General features: G+C 43.5%; 1 protein-coding gene across 1 annotated transcript in view; it reads right to left on the minus strand.

Annotated features, from left to right (window-relative positions):
* GPR158 (G protein-coupled receptor 158) overlaps positions 1-14,574 on the minus strand; it is a 472,736-nt gene extending 458,162 nt beyond the window's left edge. Inside the window, exon 1 of the mRNA XM_004716112.3 lies at positions 13,278-14,574. Within this exon, the coding sequence (XP_004716169.2) occupies positions 13,278-14,173 (896 nt within the window). The 5' untranslated portion in view covers positions 14,174-14,574. The remainder of the gene's footprint in view (positions 1-13,277) is intronic.
* Positions 14,575-24,602: the final 10,028 nt, after the last annotated feature.

Here is a 24,602-nt window from a genome sequence, read left to right on the forward strand (position 1 = left end):
TAACAACAAATAGACAAGTAACCCAATCATAAAATAGACAAGAGATTTGAAGAGATATTTCACCAAAGAGACCATTCAAATGGTCACCAAATACATAAAAAGATGCTAAGTTTCATTAGCCATTGGAAAGATGCAAATAAAAAGTAAAATGAGACAATTTCACTCCCATAAAGATGGCTGTGTGAGTCTGGGTGGACTAGAGAAACAAATTCATAGACACTCATATGTGTATAAGAGCTTCATCTACAAGAGCAGTTGAATATGGAGAAAACATCCCAGCCCAGTCCAGATCAAGTCCATAAGGCCGATATTAGCCCATATGTCCGATAAAGTCCTCTTCAGACTCACAAAATACATGCAGTGATGCCAAATGCAGGAAGATCACAGGCCAGGGGGTGCTAAGTCTCTTGGATCCAGAGGGGGTAGAAGCATCTCAGCGCTGGCAGGGGTCTCCATGTGGCTCCTCCAGTTCCCAGAGCATGGGGTCTATCAGGATAGTGCCATGTGTCTTGTCAGTAGAGCACCACTCTGGGAATGAACAGAGAGAGTCTCTGCCACCTCCAAGGAGGAAATTCAGGAATCCTCAGAATCCTCAGGGGAAGGCCATGCCCTCATTGGCTATGACCGATTGACAGACTAGACTCCACCCCTTCACTCTTAATCCTCTCAAGTCCCAAATTGACACCAGATTATGGAACTACCACAATGGCTAAGATAAAAACAAAATATATATGTAATTTTTTTAACTTACTAATATGTGAGTAAATTGAAGTCCTTATTTTAGTTGCTAATTGCTGGTAGGAATGAAAAATGTTACAGTCACTATGAGAAACAGGGTGATGGTGCCTCAAAAAGCTAAAAATGGAACTACTAGATGACCCAGAAAGTTCACACCTAAGTGTATACCCAAAAGATTTCAAAACAAAGACTCAAAAATAGACTTGTTCCCTGTAGCACCATTCACAAAACCCAAATGATGGAACCAACGCAAAACCCCATCAACAGATGAACAGGTGAACAAACAGTAGTTCAAAGGTACAATGAAAATAAAGGCCTGAATGAAATAAGTCAATTACAAAAGAAGAAATATTGTATTACTTCATTTATATAAAAAGACAAGAAAGGCACCTAACCACACTATCATTAATATCAAAACAAAGGTTTAAATTCCTTGCTCTTCAGCAGCAAGTGCCTTAAGTCCCCTTCAATTTCGGCGAGCAAGGCTGTGTCATCTGCAGCTCGCGGTTGTTAGTGAGCCTTCCTCAATGCTGATCCTCTCATTCAGAGTCCAGCTTCTCAGATGATTTCCTCAGCATACAGACTGAACCGGCATGGGGAAAAGTTATAACCCTAACACACACTCCTGATTTTAAACAATTCTCCACCTTCCATGTTCTGTTCAAATGACTGCCTCTTGGTCTATGTACAGATTCCACATGAGCACAATTAAATGTTCTGCATTCCCATTCATTACAATGCTATCCATAAGAGATATATATTTTATGATCCACACACTGCCTTTGCAGAGTCAATAAAACACAAGTAAACATTCCTGCTATGCTTTGCTTTCAGCCAAAATCCACCTCACATCAGGAGTACCTCTCATTCACTGTCCTTGTCTAATTCTGGCTTGAATAGTTCCTTTTTGATGTACTGCTGCAAAAATTTCCCAATCTTCCACATAATTCTGTTTGCATGTGATATTAATGACATCTGTTTATAACGTCCACATTCTTTGATGTCACAGTGCTTTGAGTCATCCTTCTTTGGAACAGGCACAAATATTCATCTCTTCTAGACTGGCCAGCTATGTTTGCCAAATTCCGACATAGCTAATGAGTGCTTTTAGTGTTATATCTGTGTGTGGCAAGATCTCAATTGCTATCCTGTCAATTCCTGGAGCTCTGGGTTTTTAATAATACCTTCAATGTAGCTTGGATTTCTTCCCTCAATACCATTGGTTCCTGATCATATGCTACCCCTCGAAATAGCTGGACGTTAACCAGTTCGTTTTGGCACAGTAACTGTGTTCTTTCCATACTCTTTGTCCATAAAAGCATTCACACTGCAGCTCAAAGCTTTAATTTTTTTCTTCAGGTCTTTCAGCTTGAAAAATGTCCTTCCTTTTTTGGTTTCTGAATTCCAGGTCTTCATATAATTTATTATAATAATTTACTTTGTCTTATTGAGTTGCTCTTTAAGATATTTTCTTCAGCTCATTTATTATTTTACTATATGTCATACGAACTCTGAAAAGGAAAGTTTCTGTAGCTTCTGGTCCAAATTTTTGTGTATTTCACATGTATGAAGAAAAAAATGAGGTTGCATATTTCATTGCAATTTGTCTTTTTAAATAGAATAATTATAAAGACAAATAGCAATCTATTTATTCACATTAATAATGTCCAAATTGTGTGGTTTCATATGTGATATTTTACTTCACCTTAGTAAATTAAAGTTGATCACAGAAATTTATACTTAGAAAAATCTTAGAATTTATTTTTTCCATTTTGCAATGTTATATTTGGTCAGATATAAAAATTCCATTAATTATAAAACGCATTATTATATTGGTGCTACTGAAGAAAATGTATGCCATCTGAAGTGACATGTTACTCATCATAAGACATATATCAATAAGAGAGGAATTAAAATGTGGGAAAGATGCGTCATAAATAAATTAGTCTCTATGATCACACCTTTTAAAGATCCACGGCAGCATAGTGGGTTAAGCATCAGGCTACTGACTGCAAGATCAACAGTTTGACTCCACAGACTTTCTGCTCATGTGAAGATTTATAACCTCAGAAACCCAAAGCAGAAGTTCTAGTCCATTCTCTGTGGTCACTAGGAGTCAATTAGGGGGGGGGGGCAGGTCATACCTTTCCTTCCTTAGATAAAATCTATGGATTTCATTACTCTATAAAAGTTCTTTCCATCATCATATACTACGATGTATTTCACAAGACAAATAAATACTATGAAAATTAAGTTAAAGAAAGAAATAAAAGATTGAGTAATTCTGAGATTGATTAAATTATTTTAGTGATTGTACAGAATTTTTTTTAAATCCTGTATTTTAAATTTCTATATGGTTTGTAGGTAAAGTAACAACAAATATTATAATACATTAAAAAAGAGCCAGGTCTGAATTAATTACTTAGAAATATTAGTTAACAAATTATCTATGTGTGTGATGTATGTGAGAGAGAGAGAGCGAGAGACTATGCCAAAATTAAGGAGTGGGGAAAAGAATAGAGAGGGGGGATTTTCCTAACAATTTAAAAACTGGACAATGGAATTAGGTATATCTTGTACTTGCTTTAAGACCCTATAATACCCTGAGTATCAAAAATAAATTTAGTGTTGGTCCCTACACTAGACTTGGCACTGTAAGAAAAGGATGTAAAGTCCCACCAGAGACTCTTTAATCCAAGAGGATTAAACCCTCTCTCTCAAAATGAAGAAGCCTTTCTTGGAACAGCTTATCCACCTTGATAGTTTGATAGTCAGTTTTTTGTGGTTTCTTTTCCTGTCAGAGGAAAGATTTTTTTTTCTTTTTTTTTGATGACTAAATGCCAAGCCAAAGTGGAAATTACACACAGAAATGGTTTGTTACTAAAAGTGGAAGCGCTGATAAGGCTAAAGGACCAGCCAAGCAAACCCCAGTGACGCATATGCTGGTGCTGTGCTGGGAAGAGCGGGCTAGCACAACGGGTCACACATTCTCCTGTGCAAATCCACCTTATTGCACACAATGGCCATCAAGCTGCCAAATTTATCAATAATCCCAATACACTATTTTAGTAATTCTGCTTCAGTAGCCCAGTGAACATCCATCCCAAATTGAAGAGAGAAGCAACATGGGGCCCTAATTCTCCTGTACCACCGACTGCCAAAATGCACCAACAATGTATTTTTTTATCCCAGTATATGATTACAAAGCACAGAGCATATTGAATGCACTCTCTCAGCCATCAAGACAATTCTGATTCATAGTGACCATATAAGACAGACCCTAGGGACCCTATAGAACTGTCCCTTTGGATGTCTAAGGCTATATTTTGGTGCACAGTAAGTTTCACTTTTCCCCCATGAAGCAGCTGCTAGGTTCAAACTACCAACCTCATGGTCAGCAGCGCATTGCACAATCCACATCACCAGAGCTCCTTCTGAAAGCCTGAGCAGTATATACCAAATGGTTCTGAAGTAAAAAGTCACATTTGACTTATACAGCAGCGGAGGCTATAAATATTAGTCTAGAAAGGGTACCAGTGAGGCATTTACTCCTATAATCTATTTGGAAGTCTTAGTAATTCCATTTCTGCTCCTGAATACATATTCTAGACAATGGCAAGATTATACTATGTCACTATTGACCCACAATCAATCACCTTCCTTGAAATGTTAAGGAACCAAAGACACAAACTTTTCTCTCTTTTTTTTTTTTATAAGAGTAATGACTTTTAAGGAGCTTCAAGATGTATGATCTTCAGGGACAGTACAGAGACATGCTAAAATCCTTAGCTGAGAAATCTGTGAAACAACATGTTGATTTTCAAGGAAAGTTCATGGAATCTTTCAAGATCTAGAAACTCAGATCATACTTGTTCCTACCTTGAAGTGGAGTTTTCAGTACTGCTAGGGTATATACACTTTACTCTGTCTGATGGAAGGGAATAATCTATGGTCATGAGAGAATGTTTTGAATCGAACACCTATGAGCATAATCTGCATCTCTGCGATCAAGCTGAATTTCCAAAGTTCAAGTGGCCCATTTAGTGGTACACATAATCATAAGATTTAAGGTTATAAGGATTGTTGAGGGTCATGTAGTTAAAACCCCTGGATTTACAGATGAGGAAACTGAGGAGAGAGGGAGTGCTGGCCCCAGTAAGATCATAACTCAAGGACATGGTCCATGCTGGTGCCTCCATCTTCTGCTTCTAAAGGCAGTATTCCCACCATGGTCCACTGCTCTTCTAGGCTTTCCCAATAATGAGGAATAAAAACAATTGATTATGTAAATGATAAATCACTATGGCCCTAGGAAATGTTACGGTCAGCTAAGGACAGTATCTGAGAAGACAGACACTATGATTACAAAGTACTCAACTTCCCATGAAGACATGCCTGGATTCAGCCTTTACAGACGTCCAGCAGCACTCATGCCCACACCCAATTCACCAAGAGATCAATGACACGCAAAAACCTCAAGAGCAAAGGGTCATCGAAAAGCCCTCAGATAGTGTCGTCTGAACACCAGGAAAATACCTCTCATGTTCCTATGGGTAAAACTCTTCGCCACTCTCAGCTTCCCCCAGAAAATCCCTAAAGACAGGCTATGTGTGGTGAGGAGCTCGAGGGTCGCTTATTGTGTAAGTTGCTGAGTGATATGTTTTCCATTGTAAGCAAAAGTCGGTCTCAGAATCATTGAAAGAAGTATGTGGGCTTGGAAGGGAGAGAGAGAGAGAGAGAAAGGATCGAAGGATCCTTCAGGAAGTCCAGCAATCAGGGACAATGATGTTGGTGAGAGTCTGCAAAGGGCCTCTTGCTCTGTGGTGAGCTTTTCTTCATTGGCCTGTTCTCTTTCACCCAAACACCAGATCTGATATTCTCCCAGCTTCCTCACTCTCTGCATGCCCCTCCACTGTCAATAAGACTTCCACGAGGCATGTCTTCCTGCGTATCAACCCTGTTCTCCCAGGTGTCTTTTTTCATTACCTGGATCATGCCACGTAGATCTCATAGACCCAGGAGTTATACAAATATTTGGAGACTACCACGTTCATTCTCACATTTCTTTATGCAGAGCCCTATTTCTAGAGAGGTAATATCATTAGAGGAAAAAAAATTGACACTTGAGGTAAAGATTGGTTTCAATCTAAGTCAATGTGCACTACAAATCTTCCAGACTTCCTGGTGTAGAGGGTGAATGCTTCCAGAACTTCCGCTGCTTTCTGAAACATTCCGGTGGATATTCCGTCACTTCCTGGAGTCTTTTTTCTGGCAAATGCATTCAGTGCAGTTAGAACATGGTCCTTCACCACCATTGCTTCTTGCTCATAGGCTACCTCCTCAAAGACCTCTTCAGAGGTTGAAAATCAGGAAGGTTACTTGGAGGACTGAGGTGTGCCTGACCCAAGCCATGGTGTTTTCAATTCCCTCACATACGTGTGAAAATGGGACATTGAGTAAGGGGAAGCAAAGAAGAATCAATGCATTTGAATTGTGGTGCTGGTGGAGAACACCGAAAGTACTGTGGATTGCCAAAAGGACAAACAAATCTGTCCGGGAAGAAGTAGAGTCAGAGTGCTGGCCACGCTGGCCAGACAGCATCTTATATACATTTGACATGGTGTCAGGAGAGACCAGTCCCTGGAGAAAGACATCGTGTTCGGTGGCGGGGCACTGAAAGAGAGGAAGACCCTCAAAGAGATGGACTGGCACAGTGGCTGCAACAATGGGTTGCAGTTGCCCGGATGGAGCAGTGCCGGCAGTGTTCTTTCTGCTGGGCATAGAGCACTATTAACTGGCACTGAGGAGATGGCACCTGACAACAACAGTTTCTATTACCTTCTGCTTTCTCTTGAGTTGAGCTTTTTCTGTATTGTATTTTGTTGTCGTTATTGGTTTGCTTGTTTGTGGGGCTTTTTTGTTTTGTTTTTGGTATGGTTTTCTTTATAAGTAATTCAAGAGAGGCAAATTTAGAGAGACAGTAACACGATTAATAGTTTCTTGGGGTTATGGCACTTCTCATCATTGGTTTGGGGTGAGTGTTGCCCTTTGGGTCTGGTATAGTTGTTTATGAGAAGGATCACATTCTTCGTGGGTGTTATTGTTTATTTTAGAGGGCCATCTAATATTTGGCTGAAGGATGAAATGCCTTCAGTTTTAAGTAAGAAGGCTGTTTTAGGGCAACAATCTTGGGAATACATAATCTCTTGAGTATCTTAAGTCTATACAAACATAATTATTATAAGGCAACTCAAGCCTGAATCCCATAGGAAAAGAGTTCCATGAGCCAAAGAACCAGATGCAAGGGAGGACGTATATGTGTGTGTGTGTGTGTGTGTGTGTGTGTGTGTGTGTGTGTGTGTATGCATATATATAACTTACTCTTGATACTTACTCTTACTCTTGATATAGATATAGATAGATAGATAGATAGATAGATAGATAGATAGATAGATAGATAGATAGATAGATAATTGGAACTTTTATCAGAGAAAAATAGCAAAACATGAAGCCACTGTTTCTTGATATCTCCTCCATCTAGGTCAGTTCACTTCTGAAAGTGTTATTTCCGTCTCTCTAACCCTTCCCTGAATAATTCTGTGCCCTTCAATGGACACCACATCAAAACGACAGCTTTCCCATCTACAAGAAACTCAGATTATGTGGGTTTTCTTGTTTTGTGTAAATGCTCCTTGCATTTTGAGAACAGAAAGGTTTCCTGACAGAATTCTCAAAAGGCAGTCCTTGCTCCCTTTTGAGAAAGAGCAGTTGCATTGTCATGATGGGAAAGTTCCTCGTTTTCCTGTCCGTTTTCTCACCGCTGGAGTTTTTTATTTTCTGGAACCTCTTTCCTAACAAAGCCTCATCCTCCTCCTGTTTCCTTGATAGCCTCTATCAAGATGACCCTTTTGGAATTCCCAAAATCAGTCACCATAAACTTCTGAGCTGACCTCTCTGCCTTGAATTCAGCTGGTTCCAGTAGAGCTCCTCTTTGGTTTGTTGTTGTTGTTTTGGTTTTTTGGATGCACCCTAATGAAACTAAGACCCGTGTATTACTGAGAGGACTCGTCTGCAGCCATCCCCTGGTCATCACGACATGTTCAAACAAGTTCAATTTGGAACACACCCATGCATACATGAACGGAAACCCTACCAGCATTACTTTGTAATTCAGCATCCGATGGCATCTGCTCAATCAACACTCATCGCCATGAACTCTAACCTGCTCCAAAGACATGTGCCACTGCTCGCAATTCCTCTCTGGGTCTCAGTTTCCTCAACTATAAAATGAGAATATGGAACCAGACGAAAAGAGCTTGATGTCCGTATTAGGGGAGGGTGAGGGGAAGAAGGGAGAATCTATCACAAGGATCAATCTAGAAGCCCCTCCCAGGGGACGAACAACAGAAAAGTAGGTGATGGGCAACAAAGGACGATGTAAGATATGAAAATAATAATCTATAATTTATCAAGGGTTTGTGAGGGAGGGCGGGCGGGGGAAGGACGGGGAAGAAATGGGGAGCTGATATCAGGGTCTCAAGTGGGAAGAGAATGTTTTCAAAATGATTATGGCGGCATATGTGCAAATGTGCTTGACACGCTGGATGAATATGTGGATTATGATAAGAGATGTAAGATCCCCCAGTAAAAGTATTTAATTAAAAAAAGAAAGAACGAAAAATAAGCAAAAGAAAGAAAGAATGATTTTCTCAAGAGAACTCGCCTTCATTTAAATTCACCCAACTAATAAGTACCTTCCATCTGTCTTAATCACTGAGCAGTCCAGGCCACCACCAACACACCATCTATGAACTCAACAGAATGAGACCCAACTCCTTAGCACTTTCAGTTCCAAAAGAAAAATAACTACACAAAATCAAGAGTCTAAGTAAAGGAAAAGTCTACAAAGACACGACAAATCTAACCCTGTAAGTAAAGGCAGGCTAAGCTGAAAGCATTTTAAACTATTACTAGCACTCTGTTTGGAATGTAAGTTGAAAGATGAGAACTGAATGTTTATACTTGAAGTCTATAACAAAAGGGTCAATAGAGATTTAGTTACAGGAGACTGGTGCCCTTCTTGAAAGAGAGAAATAGCAATAAGCTTCATTCCATGGGAATCTTATGTTAGGGTTTGTAATGTAATAGACATGTGTCATTCAGAAACAGTGGAAAATAAAATTTCAAGCTTATTCTGAGAGATTTTTTAGAAGATAAATATTAATATATAAGGAAGATATTAACATAAGAAAGTGGTTGATTATATGTTGTCCCTCACATTGCTTTTGAATGTCACATTTAGGATTTACGTCTTATAAAAGTAAAATATAATGTAATGTAATGCTTTCATCTTATAAGTTAGACCTGGGAAAATAACTGATCTTACAGGACAATTTTAACTACAAAAGTTTCCTCCTTTTCTGTAAGTAAACCATGATCATGTTGTTTTTTTATTATAAACTTCCATTAAGACTTTTTACAAGTACTCCTCTACAGGTTCAAAATACCATTTAACATCATAACTAGGCCTCCTAATTTAGGTTTCCCCAAAAGTATTCATTTGAGATTTATCATATAGCCATAGCTGTCCAATATTCTCTAACAATCTTGTAGAATTTTATAACTACATCTTATATTATAAAACCTCATCAACAGTAGCAGGGAAAAAATCCCTCTGTCTTATATGAGTACACAGTCAGAAAAGGCTCATTTAAATATTACCCCAAATGTGCGAAATAAATAATATAATCTTTTTTTAAGTCAGCAGCGGTATTTTATGGTCTATTTTTTCTTTTAAAAAATTGATAGAAAATAAAATGTCTCTGGGGCATATATTGCGTGCCAAGTTCAGATAGCCACAGAAGTATGAGTTTGGGATATTGCACATGAACCAGAGGCAGAAGGCCACGATCTCATTCTTCTGCTGCTAGAAATGAAGTGATTTTTTTTTTCTTAAAGGTAAGTAGTTCACCTTTTTAGTTCTGTTTTGTTTTCTATGAAAACAACAGGTAGAGCGACCGGTTCTTATAAAGACTTCTACCAGTCCTCATCATGCATATCTCTATCTTTCCTCAGTACAGTATTTAAGGAGCCCAGGACATGGGGCAATAATACTCACCAGAGGGCACTTCATGCTGCTGTCTGTAGATGCTGCCCCGACTGACCAGCTCCTAGAGAGCACCAGAGACTATATATTTTGCCTTGGCTGAACACCACCCATGATGATAAAAGCACTTAGCGACTCAGCTAGAGGAAACACTATTCTTTGAAGAGAGTCTAAAATTAGACAGGGGTGCATGTGAGCCCTCACAATGCCCAGACCCTTTGTGTCCTCGGTCGTTTTTATCTTGTCCATCTGAGGTCCACTTTGGTGACCTGTGTCCTCTGGATCCATAAGAGAAATGATTCTGGAAATGAGAGGTCCTCATATCTATTCCCCATGGGTGACCCTTGGAAATACATTTGCTTTGAAGCAGAAGTAGCAACGGCCTGGTTGGCAGCATCTCTAGGAATGCTCCTTTATAAGTCAGTGTTTACCACAGTGGGTGAGAGTGTGGAGTGGACTCAAATCCTGGCTCCACCATTTAACTGCTATGTGTTCTTCTTCACCAAAAACTTTAACCTCATGCATTTTAGGTTACTTTTCTGTAAAATAAGGAAAATAATAAACCCTCACTCATATAAGTTGTTGTCAGGATTAATCAAGATAATACATGCAAAGTAGTTAGTACAGAAACTAAAGTGAAAGACAAAATAGATATAGATAGATAGATAGATAGATAGATAGATAGATAGATAGATAGATAGATAGATAGATAGATAGATGATAGATAGATAGATCACTTGACCTGGAATTGCTGGAAAGACTTATGGAAAATCCACAAATTACTTGCTGGCTGTAAATGACATCTGGCTGCGCTTTGCTCTTCTGAGCAAAAGATATAGCAAAGACTACAAGCTGGCTCAGCTCTCACTAATAGGATTCTGCAGAGACCAGGAGGAAATGAGATTATCCTGAAAAGTAGGGAAAAATTACTCTGGTTAAAGGTTGAATCTTTAAGAGAGAGATAAAATAGAAGCAAAGATTTTAATGCAGTCCTGGAGAACCAGAGAAAGGAGGCCGTGTTCCATGTCTTCTCAAATGTGGCCCACATTAAAGTCACAGAGTTTTATAACTGATGTCTCCCTGAAGATGATTTTCTTAAGGCAAATGAAGCCCCAGAGAAGGCAAACAACTTGCTCAGACCATTCAGCAATAAGTATCAGCACCAAGACAAACAAGTCTATTGGAATCCACCACCACCCCCACCCCCCATTGGGCCACCTAATATTGTCTTGTCTCTCTCGTTAGTCAGCATCCTAACGATGTGCCAAACGCATCAAAAATACAAAAAAACCACATGGGAGAGGCTTGGCTGTTTTCCACGAGTGCCTGAAAAATACGGAAGGAACCTACCTCACCAAGACATTCTTTGCAGACCATCCATCGTGGGCACTGAGAACCGCACTCAGCCTGTAACCTCTCCCAGGTCACTCTCTGTCATCACATTCTCGCTCTCTGCATGTCGGCACATACATATATATAGAATGAACTGAGTGATGATTGGCAGGGCAGTTCATCCATCCTACTTTCAACAATCCACACAGTGCTTATGTCACCTCATTCATTGGACATCCCCGCCATGTAACAGCAAGTATCTCACATCCTCCCTGTTTCAATATCTCCTGGGGGTGGGAGGGTGGGGGCGCACAGGAGATGTCACTCTTTGGATCTCAAATGGTTTATTCTCCCAAGATGTACGTGTCTTACATACATAATTAATGTTATTGCTCCCCCTTATAGATCCGTCTGTCCTTTAGCTGAAAACTGAGCCACCAGGGGTAAGCACACTTCCAGACCTGTAGGGTGACTAAGGGCCAGAGTTTCAGGACTAGCACCCATCTCTAACTAATAAGGCTGGCCCCTTTTCAGGTTTTGAGTCTTCAGCCACATTTTCACCCACTCCATCCAGGACCTTCTAATGTGATCCCTTGGAGAGAAGTCAGCAGGAAGAACCAGGCACCATTGGTTTTTCTGGTCTGGGGTTCGTGGAGACTGCTGTTCCCGTGGTCCTTTAGAGACTGGACTAACTGGCTCCAAGCATCTTCACTGTTTACCACTAACCTCTAGATGGGAAGAGATCTATGATTGCTATTTACATGGTGGCTCACAAACTTTTAGGGCACCAGTTGCTCCTAACCAAAGTAGGACACAGAGCATTGTCTCGGTGAATAGTTGTGCCAGATGACCTAGGTTGTCCCATCAAAGAACTCCTAGGCTCAGTAACTCTTTTCCTCAATGTATTGGGCTACACGTCTAAGAAATCTGCGTAACTTTGACACCCCCCCCCATGCACTCCACCTTCTTCCTAGCTAAAGAAAAGGAAAATACTTATCGTAAAAAGATCTTCTATCAAAGTGATCTATGTTTGTACTCTCCCTCCCACACCTTTTCAGCCTGTGGGTCTGCTGATTCAATCTACTTGCAGATCGCCATTACTACAGGGCTGTATACCTAATGGTATTTACCTCTGTTACCTTTTAAGTCTTGAATTTCTCTCAGAGTCGGCTTCCCTCTATGGAGCTATTCCTAGAAGCCCCGCACCTCAAAGGTCAAGCAACCCCCTGGGCAGACGCTACAACCTGATCATTTACAAACGCCCATCTTCCCTCAAAGGGTATCCACCTTGAGGCAAGCACTACAAAGCTGTGGATTAACTTTCCTCCAAGCTCCCCTAGTGATTCATCCAGAACTGATCTCTTCCTTCTGAGATAACTACCACCAGGCTAGTTCAAAAAGTGTGTGAGCGTGTGAAGGAGATCTGAAACCCAAGTCAACCTAACAGAAGAACCAGAGAAAGAGGGGGACCAAAGAAGAGATGACTGATTGGGGTGGGGGTGGGGGTGGCGGGCAGACAAGCAGAAGGAGCACACTAAATACAGGGGCGAGTCTGGATCCTGGCAATAACTCGCCTTTTAAGACCAGGGGATAGAAGTGCGGAGAGGACGCACTGATTGTCTGCTGCTAACGGACCAGGCGTCTCCTGGTCCAGCCGCACAGGGAGGGGAAATGCTCTCCGCTCCAGCTCCTTTTGCTCCGCTGCTCACCACTCCGAACCTGCCTGGTTTCCTGGATCACCCACAACCCAGGACCCTCCCAGTTCTCCTGAGGGTCGGAGAAATGCTTTAGTAGAGGTGTCAGGGTCTCTCTCAGCTATCCTGAGGGCCCCCACCTCCTCCTTCCAGGGAAACCAAGCAGAAGAAAGACTTTCCATGAGCGCCTGAAGCTGACCAGCCTGGGGGGCTTGCTTAATGCCCATGGGCACATATCTGGGGTGCCCTCAGCCCACCCCGGACTCTGCTCCAAGAATGGCAGCGCCAAGGGACACAACCGAGCGCGCTTTCCACACACGTACGCCCCCAATCGAAACCGAAAGGCAGAGTTTGCTTTTGGTTTGATTTGGTTTGAGGTTTTGGGGGTTGTTTTTTTCCTCCCCTACCTGAATTCAGGGACCAAGTTCGGTTGCAACCCGTAGAAAGCAGCGGAGAGAGTGACCAGCCAGCCGGGCTTGTAACTCCCGTTCTCGCACTCCAGATAAGGCGGGGACCACTTGATGTGGCTTTTATCCCCGCCGGGCCCGTCCCTGCGCCGCCAGCTGTGGCCCAGGCCCCGGGGCCCCTGATGGGAGCCGCGGCGGTGCAAGTGGGGCCTCCACCTGCGCCGGAAGCCGTGGAACCACTCGGTGTCCAGCGTGGCGTTGGCCAGGTGGTGCGCCGAGGAGGACAGGTCCTGGAGCAGGATGCGGTTCTCCTCGCGCGTGGCCTGGAGGAAAACGTGCGGGGTCGCGGGCGCGGGCAGGGACTCGGGGCTGAAGGTGATGGCCGCGCGGGAGACGCTGGGCTCGCCCTCCAGGAGGCTGCGCACCAGCGCCTGGTACCACTCCAGGTCGCCCTGCAAGTTCTGCTCCCGCGACTGATTGCTCTGCAGCATCAGAGTGAGGAAGTTGGTGGCGTGTGTCAGAGTGTCCAGCGCTCCGTGCAAGGCGGGGTGAGAGCTGGCGAGGGCCGGCGACTTCCCAGGCAGGCCGGCCAACTCGTAGCGGCCCGAGCAGTTGGCTTGCCTCAGCTGGAGGGAGTCCCCGGTGTAGAGGTAGGAGGCCACGTCCACCGGCACCTCCTCGGCCAGTTTCTGCGCCAAGATGGTGCCATCCGTGGAGTGGCTCCAGGGCAGCGGAGGGTCTGAGGCAGCCGCGCGGGCCGCAGGCAGGACGTGCTGTTTCCCCTTCAGGGTCCTCTCTCGAGGGGAATCCGGCCGTCGCAGGGGCTCGCGGCTGGCCGCCACCGCTCCCAAGCCCAGCTGCGCGGCCAGCAGACAGAGGAGTAAGGGGTGAGCCATGCTGGCTCCCGTCTGTCTCGCGGAAAGAAGAGGAGAGGACGGGAGGAGTCACTTTTCAAAGCCTGGGCATCAATGTATCCACCTGGAGAGTTTCGCGTGCAGTCTTCCCCCGTCCTTCCACAGATGGCACCGGACAAGCCAATGGGACTTTCACCAGGAGCCTGTTTCCAAATTGGCCCTCGAGGTTGGGCTTCCCGTCGCCGGAAACCGGATCACCTGTAGCGATGCTGGCCGCACGCGCTCCCACCCCCACGGCTCGGCTGGGGCTTCCGCACCGCGCAGCCCGGAGCGGCGCAGGTTACATCCCCTTGGGCTCCCGGCAGCGGACGCGGAGCCTGCGGACGTCTCTCTGCTCAGCTGTGTCCACCGCCGCTCTCATTGAGGTGTGTTCCGGAGACGCTGCTGCCGCCGCCGCGGCCACCGAAGACGCCGCTCCATCAACTCGCCGGTGGCAGGTCGTTCCCGCCTCCCGGCGCTGGCTCCGCCTCGTTCCCTTGCCGGCCCGGCGCGCGCGCACCCGGACCCGCGCCCGCCAGCGTCCGGGGAAGTCCCCGGGAGCGCAGACGTCTTTTAGAGATGTCCGTCTCTCCGGAGTCTACCGGGCCGCGCAGCTGGTTCCATTGGCTCCACACTGCTGCCTCTCCTGGCTCTCATCCCCTCCCCGGGGGGCCAGCGGGCGGAAGCCGGGTGTCAAGAAGCAGTTTAGCCTCCGCAAAACCCCCAGCGGGGCTGATGGCACAGGTTTGGTCCCTTTTGGTCGAGTCCGGCGTCAATCAGCCGCCTGCCATTGGTTGGCCTGGTCGGGAGCTGTCCAGTGCTGAAGCCACGGCGGCACAGAGGTGGAGGCGGCGGCACAGAGGTGGAGGCGGCGGCGGCGCGGGCGGCCGCTGCGCCCGCTCCTTGCACCCACTCGTGTTCCCTCCCTGATGACTCGGAACCCTGCGGGGTGCAGGCGGGGGCGGGCGGGAGTGGCTCGGAGCGAGGGAAACGCGGACGTGCAGAGGAGGAGAAGGAGGAGGAGGAGGAGGAGGTGGCTGTTGGCGTCTTGCATTCTTCCTTAAAACCAGCCTTTTCTCCTGCCTGGAAAAGCGGGTGGGTGGAGGCGTTTGGGAGTGGGGGTAGAAAGGGTGGAGGCGTTTGGGAGTGGGGGTAGAAAGGGAGTTTTCTTTCCTGATGTAAATGGAAGGGGAGGGACGTAGGATGGAGACTGGTCCTCCGGAGCATCTGCTCATTTGGGGGGCAAGTGATCAAATCCTCCTGCTGGAAATAAGTAAAACCTACTCTCTGAGGCTAATCTAACTGGGAGAGAAGAATGGAGACATCTACCGGCTGAGCTGTAAGGACAGTGGGGTGGGGGACCTTGCGGGGCAGGGATGCCAGGTTTTGCTGTTGTTGTTTTTAAGAACCTCTGCTTTGGAAAGGAGACCAGTTTGGACAGGAGCCTATGAGAGTGTCTGCAGGTGACAGTGTCTAAGAGATTAATGAACGGTGCAAGAATGAGAATGAGCGCGTCTGTGTTGAGTGGGAAGGGAAGTGATGCTGACTGAAGTTCCTGAAACCGGTGAATAACAACTTTTGTAAACTGTAACTTCAGCTTATCCCAGTGGAAGAAAGGAGGGCTGAATCTATATTCCCAGCACCCCCAATGACTGGGAAATCCTGCCCTAGAGTCTGCTGCATTTGAACTTCATAAAGGAATTTTGGAGGGTTTCTTTCCACTTAAAAACATGCGCACTGTGTGTACTTGATGATATACCCCTGGTTTCCCAGGCACCTCTATTTTAAGATTCCCTAAGAAAGTCACAAATGGAAAATAACTTCAACTCACAACAAGCACAGAAGTCATTCAAAAAGCATTCTAAGGTTGCCCTTCTTACATTTACTTTACCATTTTATTTCATTTTCCCCTGGTGAGGAAACATCCACACACTGGAATGTAAGCTTTGAAGGACACCCCCCCCAATAAAAAGCCCACATTGGTCAATTATGTATCTCAAGTACCAAGAATATCTGGCACATAGGTTCTCGTTCAAACGAATGGACAGACCAGAAGATGGTAGTGAGGAAGTCATCTCCACTCAAGAAGATGAGGGTTTTTCGAGGAAAGCAACCACGGTCTCCAAGTGAATTTTTAGCGCTATGCAAAGAGTGGTTATTAGACTTGTATTTACTTACAAATTGAGTTCATGTTCAAATTCAACTTTTTGTTTAAATTTTGCTTTGCCATGTTAGCTCCTATGCAAAATAAAGGTCATCCCAATTTAATCCTCTGCTATAGCATAGTGGCAATCATAAGAGAAGGAATTTCTGTTTGTTTCATTTTATCAAAGTATACAATAGGATTTTGCATCTAGTTAACCTAAAAGACTGAAGTATAATTTCCTCATTGATTGATGATTTATAAAGCCTGTTTTAGCCATTCTTTAGAATTTTATTTTTATTATTTAACTTAAAGGGGAAGATATCAATTCTTTAGTACATTCTCCCATCATGTAATGTCTTAGCATACCAAAAAATAAATAAAAATAAAAACCCTGAGCTCTAGTCCCAGCATTGTTTTGAGCAATATATGTGATCACTAGCTAGACATCTAAAGTTGTTGTGACACAATTATATCTGGCCTTCAGGGTTTGACATTGAGGGGCTGCTGGAATGTCACCTGGCCCACTTTCAAGAAATATCATCCCTTCTCATGGTGTGCACACAGGAACAGAAAATCAAAAGCTATTGCAATTTATCATTCCCTTCAGTTTACTTTGCCAAACAACTTGAATGACTCAGGTACCATACATGTAGAGCAAAGCCAAACAGAAATCTAATATGAGATACATTTGGAACCATATAGGATAGTGAGTGGGGGACCAGCCTCCCCACAACCAAATGTGCACAAGGAGCGGTTGTGCAATTGAGGAGTAAAATAAAGAGACCTCAGACAAGATAAAGCAGCAGTTCTCAACTTGTGGGTCATGACCCCATGGGGGGTAGAACAACCCTTTCACAGGGGTCGCCCGATTCATAACAGTAGCAAAATTACAGTTATGAAATAGCAACAAAAATAATTTTATGATGGGGGGGTCACCACAACATGAGGAACTGTATTAAAGGGACTTGGCATTAGGAAGGCTGAGAACCACTACGATAAAGCATGCAAGGGCTCACCTATGAGATTGCTTCAGGAACCAGGTCCAAGCAGAGAGAGAGAGAGATTGTGTTCTCCTCATCTTCGATACTCTCAGGGCATGCAAGCTCCTCTCATTAGAGGAAACCACATACATAACAGGAAGAGAGTGTATTAGAGGCATACACGTAACATGAGGAGGATGAGCTAGGGGCATACACTCGATAGAAAGTGGAGGCAATAGAGGCATACATGTGACAGGAAGGCACATATGTAACAAGATAGGCAGGTTCTAGAGTCAAGATGACAGCCTAACATTGGTCATCTCTGAGCTGCCTTGACCACAGGAGTCTTGGAGCTCTTCTCCAGGGGAACAATCTATGATCCTTATCAGAAGAAGGGGGCCCTACTTAGGGTGGGACAGACAATAGGGTCTGATTGCTTTTGATGGCAGACAAACTTCAGACAAATAGCCTTTACGCAGTTGACCTTCAAATATATAGAGTGAGAGACCATGTGTTTGCAAACAGCACCTTAAATTTGGCATTATTATGTAGGGGACATTGAAGGAAATGACTTTACTTAAGAGAATGTGAGTGTGATACATCGCCAACCCACAAACATGAAGGTTCCCTCCACCGGACACCTGGCCTCCCAGACTCCTTAACGTAACTATGAATGTTGCGTTTGCCCATATATCCTCTCTTCCCGGTTCTGGTTACCACAATAGTGTAGGTATAATTTGAAAGATTCCAGTAGCACATTTTTTAAGAAATAGAAGAGAAAGTGAAAATAATCTCACTAATAAATTTATTGTGTATATGTATATGTGTGTATACCCCAAATATTTTCATCTCAATTAATAACCAATAATCAAAAACAATTAATGAGACCTTCTCCCCTATTTTATACTAGGTCTTCAAAATCAGTTGTTTATTTCACAGTTCTAGAACATCTCACTTCACATTAGCCACATTTCAAGTGCTCCAGAAGCTACCATATGGTACAGCACAAGTTCGAGTCCAGACATAGTGCATTAGAGTTCCGAATGTTCCAGGAAGGTTGGCACTACCAGAGATAAGGAACCAAAGTCCAGAAGTTCTAGGTGGTCTGGTCTATTTAAGAGGTCTGGAATCAAGGTAACTGAGTAGAAAGACAATCCTGTGATGATATTAATATCCACCATGAAAGGTCATAATCAAAATGAAGTTCATATAAGAGGTAAAATTTAACCCATGTATACACATACACCTCAGACCAGAAAATGCCATACAATTCATATGGGGAAATTGAGAATACAATAAGGAGAAGGATAAGATGATAATTTAAAAAATATATTCTTCTGAACTATCTAAGATGCACACAGAGTCTCAGGGTAATACATCACAGAAGACATATCTTTTTTTAATTATTCTTCATTGAGCCTCTACTGTATGCCAGCCATTGCACTTGGTACTGGAGCAAAGTGCATATCTCCTATTTCCATGGAGAAGTCAATTCAGTAGATAATAAAGACAAATATACCATGTAACTATGTCCTATTGTGAGTGTGGTGAAGAAAAACACCACTGTAAAGTGATCGAGAGCACAGGGCATGGGAACAACGGTGGAATTCCTAGAAACAGGAGCTCATGGAAAGGAATATCCGAATGAGAAGGCAGTAACAATCTGAAGAATGAGGAACAATTCCCTGGTTCACAGTGAACTCGAGAAGGGCCAAGTCCCTGGGTCATGCAAATGGTTAAGAAGTTTGACCACTAATAGAAAGGTTAGAGGTTGAAATCCACCCACAGGCTCTTGGAAGAAAAGCTTGACAGCCGAATTCTCAAAAGCCAGCCATTGAAAACAGTACGGAGCACAGCTCTATTCTGACAAACATGGGATGGCCCCTCTGGTTGGTTGGTTTGGTTATTTAGGAGTTGAATGGGAGGAAACCCTATTTTAGGTAGAGGAAGTAATAGATGAATGCACTCAAAACAACAACAAAGAAAACTCACCGCCATCAAGTCTATTCTTTTTTTTTTTTTAACATTTTATTAGGGGCTCACACAACTGTTATCCCAATCCATACACACATCAATTGTGTAAAGCGCATTTGTACATCGTTTCTCAAAACATTTTCTCTCCACTTAAACCCCCGACATTAGGTCCTCATTTTCCCCTCCCTCCCCGCTCCCCCCTCCCTCATGAGCCCTTGATAGTTTATAAATGGGTATTTTGTCATATCTTGCCCTGTCCGACGTCTCCCTTCACCCACTTTTCGGTTGTCTGTCTCCCAGGGAGGAGGTCACACACAGTTCCATGTAATCGGTTCCCTCTTTCCTACCCACTCTCCCTTTACCCTCCCTGTTTTGCCACTCACACCACTGGTCCTATAGGGCTCATCCGTCCTGGATTCCCTGTATTTTCAGTTCCTATCTGTACCAGTGTACCTCCTCTGGTCTAGCCAGACTTGCAAGATCGAATTCGAGTCATGGTAGTGGGAGCGGGGAGGAAACATTTAGGAACTAGAGGGAAGTTGTATTTCTCATCATTGTTATATCGCACCCTGGCTGGCTCATCTCCTCCCCAAGACCCCTCTGCAAGGGGATCTCCAGTGGCCTACTAATGGGCTTTGGATCTCCACTCCGCACTCCCCCCATCATTCACTATGGTAAGATTTTTTGTTCTGATGATGCCTTACACCTGATCCCTTCGACACCGCGTGGTTGCATAGGCTGGTGTGTTTGTTCCATGTGGGCTTTGTTGCTTCTGAGCTTGATGGCCGCTTGTTTACCTTCAAGCTTTTAAGACCCCAGATGCTATACTTTTTGATAGCCGGGCACCATCAGCTTTCATCGCCACATTTGCTTTTGCACCCATTTGTCTTCAGTGATCCGTTCGACACCCCGTGATCACACAGGTTGATATGTTGTTCCATGTGGGCTTTGTTGCTTCTGAGCTAGATGGCCGCTTGTTTACCTTCAAGCTTTTAAGACCCCAGACACTATATCTTTTGATAGCCGGGCACCATCAGCTTTCTTCACCACATTTGCTTATTCACCCGCTTTGTCTTCAGCGGTTGTGTTGGGAAGGTGAGCATCACAGAACGCCAATTTACTAGAAGAAAGTATTCTTGTGTTGAGGGAGTACTTGAGTGGAGGCCCAATGTCCTTCTGCTACCTTAATACTAAACCTATAAATGTAGGCTCATAGATCTATTTCCCCATCCTCATATAATATATTTGCATATGTACATGTCTTTATCTAGAGCTCTATCAATGCCCTTTGCCTCCCAGCTCTTTCCTCTATATCCCTGCCATCAAGTCTATTCTAACTCACGCAGACAAATGCTTTGGCTTAGCCTCAAAATTAACAATGCACCTGCATTTTCAGTATAAATGTCTAACTACACATATATACTGAGCGAATTTTTTTACTGTAATAGAACAATAAATACAAAACCTGTATGCCTTGTATCAAAGGAGCCAATACTTTTCCATTACAGCCTGAAAGGGTAGTATGATTGTTTTAGAATAGTCAAATCTGCACCGATGAAAAGCAATATGTAATGGAGTTTTGAGTTACTGTCATTATGTGATTGATTTATCACTACTATAAAAAGAAAGATCTGATGTTAGCATATTTTTAAGTAAAATAAATTAAAGGAGATAAGAAGCCGCTGAGACCAGATTTTGCATGAGCAGTTTAGGTAGGTGGTTATAACAATTCAATGCTGCTCTAAATCAATAGTGAAAGATGATGGAAAAGACACTAGATTGTCAGTTCAAAGACCCAAGTTCTACTCTTGGCTCTGCCATTGTCTATTCATGTGACCCTTGGCAATTTCACCATCCTCTAGGGGTCCCTTTCTTTCGTCTGTAATCACAGTGACAGTTAATTCACAATGGAAAGGATTGCAGCTGAGCAGTGGATAATGTTCTAGGTATGTTTTATAAGACCTCTATTCATTCTTGATACTTCTAGAGTTACAAGGTGAATGCTATATTTATATTAAATGATTGTAGGAATCGGTAAACAAAGTGAGACGACCTGAATCAAATTTCTGAGAAAGAAAACAAAATCACAAAGAGACATAATCTAACATAAAATCAGAAAGTTGGTTCTTATTTCTGGGCTGACGGAGGCTCTGGGTTTCCCGAAATACACAATACTATTGTGCCTTGGGTACCCATCTTCTAGATGAAGACTTTAGTCGTCATTATACGAGAAAACTTCACTGCCATCAAGTCCGTTGTGGTTCATAATGACCCCATAGGGCAAGGCAGGACTGTCCCTTTGGGCTCACAAGACTGTGCCTCTTCACAGGCGTAGAAAGCCCAGTCTTTCTCCAAATGTGTCACAATCAGAGCTCCTTACCCCAAAACCGTGCTTTCAAGTGTTCAGGGTAGCGAAGTATCACTAGACGATGCCCATTCCTATGGGTCTGGATTGTATTTGAGAATCTGCATTGTAATAAACACCCAAGTGATTTTCATACAAATGACCCACCGTAGGGAAAGTCTGTGAAACATTGCCTTGAGCCAGGAGAAATAAATCTAAGATGTTAGAAGGAAAGATCCTAAACACAAAGCTTTGCCATGTATTGTGAACCCTGTCCTATAAGAGTAACAACAGTAAAGAGGAATATTACTATTGTTTTTGTTGTTACATTTACAGGGCACATTCAGTGGCCAAGCCTTGCACTAAGGATTTTACATGCATTACCTCTTGCAGCCTTTATTACAAACTTAGGGAATTGTAATTGCTTTAGTGTTAGGCAGGGTTCTCTATAGAAATGAAACCAGGACACTTATGCTTATAGATATAGATATAGATATACATATATATATGAAGGTAAGTTTATACAGCGAGAAGGAATATCACAGCTAATTAGTTCACACAGTAGTGCAGAGGGTTCAGTTCAACTCACTTCCATGGAACAGTTAATATCCTGGAAGTTCTTCAACTCCCATGGGCTGCTGGGTCCAAGGTCAAGGAAACAGACAGCAGAGTCTGGCCCACAGGTAGTGTAGCTCACAGGTTGAGGCAAAAAAAACCAAACTAGCTAAAGCAGCAGCACACTCAGATCACCAGAGGGCAAGAGAGAGCCGGGTGGGTTTGCAGAGCCATTTATCTCTTTGCCCTCCAATCAGACTGTGACCTGATTAATCCCACATGTTCCTATTGGCCAGGTTGGCACAATAAACCTAACTATCACAGCTTTACCTATTGGGGGAAAAAAAAAACATTAAGAAATCAATTTCCTTGGCCACTGAATGTGCCGTGTGAGTCTGAGTAGACTAGAGAAAGAAATCCATGGGCACGCATATGTGTATAAAACAGAGATTTATATACAAGAGGAATTGAACATTGAGAAAACATCCCAACCCAGTCCAGTCCAAGGCCATAAGTCTGATATTAGCCCATATGTCCCATACCAATTTTATAAAGTCCTCTTCAGACTCACGAAACACATACAATGAAGCCAAATGCAGGACGATCATGAACCAGTGGGTAGAAAGTCTTTGGGTCCAGTGGCGCTGTAAGCATCTCAGCGCTAGCAGGGGTCTCTGTGGCTTCTCTGGCTTCCGAGGTCTGGTTGCATCCATGTGGCTTGTCTTCTGCAATGTCTCCCAGGTAGTAGCAAGGAGAGAGGTGTCTTCCGCCTCCAAGGAGGAAGTACCAGATTTCCCAGAATTCTCAGAAGGCCATGCCTACACAGAAATCTCATTGGCTATCTCAAGATTGACAGCCTAGACTCCACCCATACACTCTTAATCCTTAAATTGACACCAGATTAGGGAACTACCACAATTCATAAAGCCACTATTCCAGTTGTTCCCAAGTGTTGATATCCCATAATCTTCACCCAGAGGGCTTTTGTCAAAACACAGGTCCTTGGCTCCCTACCTTCAAATTTTCTATTTTAGTCGCTCTGAAACGGGGTTAAGAATTTGCATCCCTAATAGAATTCTGCTGACACTGCAAATCCAATGACCTGATTTTGAGCAACATGGATGCCTGTTACAGCACCTTTTCACCATTTTTGTCTATTGCCTCCTTATGTTTATACTTTACCACATAGTGGGGTTAAAGTTCACTGTATGGAGTAAACAGGAAGAGAGTCAATATTAAACTATGACAAGAGGCCTGTAATCTTCTAAGAGGGGGAAAAAAATCTCTTTCAAGTGTGTCTACTTCAAATTTAGAAAGCTGACCCAAGATGTTTATGGTCTTTTGCTTAGCAGTTTATTCTCATCTGCCTCCAGTCTACCCTTAAAGCACACACTCCTTGTCAGTATCACATCTAATAATACTCCATCTTTTTCCTGAGCCATCTTTCCTTTTTACGTGACTTGGGCTGTTCTTACATCCCCACCGGTGTGTGTGTGTGTGTGTGTGTGTGTGTGTGTGTGTGTGTGTGAAGGACTGCTAAGTACAGTGTCATCTACACAGTAGCTAGAGCTTCCTTGAATTCAAATTGTTAGCTTCCTCATGCCCATGCAAAATAACTCTGTGAACTCTGAACATTAGACTTGTGACCATCAGGATGATTTTGTTGTCCTTGTTGTTGTTTGGTGCTTATCTACACAAGTTAGGCAGAGTAGGCAATCTGACAGAGACAGAAAATGGACCAACAGTTCCTGCGGGGCATGGGAGGGGAGGATGCGAGGGGAGGTGAGCGGTGAACCAATAATGACAGGTACAGGGGAGCAGTAAGAGTTCTAAAATTGATGGCAAGGAGAGTGTAGCTTCTCTGGTTGTCTTAGGTTAATCAAATTGTATCTGAGAGGAACTATGGAGAGGTGAACAGTGGGTAAACATGATAGTGGGGCAGGAGGGGGAAAAAAAGAACAAGAGGAAAAGAGACAAATAGATATGTGTATATATATAAATATATGTGTATTTGTTTATATAGGTATATGCATGCAAATGCAACAAGGAAGCAGATGCTATGATGAAACACAATATTCCTCTAGTTCCTGGAGGCTTCCTCATCCCCCACCATCATGACCCCAGTCCTGCCTTTCACTGCAGGCTAGACCAGAGCAAGCGCACAAGTACAGATAAGAGATAAGAGCTCACAACACATGGAATCCAGGAACAGGAATGGGAGTAGTGATCCCAGGAGGGTAGGGAAAAGGTGAGGAGAGGAGGGGAGGAAGGGGGAACCAATCATAGTCATGGACACATAACCACCACCACCCCCAGGGGGACGAACAACAGAAACCATCGGGGAAGGGAGACAACAGTTGGTGTAAGATATGAAAATAATAATAATTTATAATTTATTAAGGGGTCACGAGGGTAGGGGGGAGAAGAGGAGTT

Source organism: Echinops telfairi, unplaced genomic scaffold (genome assembly GCF_000313985.2).
Source record: "Echinops telfairi isolate 266 unplaced genomic scaffold, ASM31398v2 ScPeMD7_7461;HRSCAF=8499, whole genome shotgun sequence".
NCBI classification, from domain to species: Eukaryota; Metazoa; Chordata; class Mammalia; order Afrosoricida; family Tenrecidae; genus Echinops; species Echinops telfairi.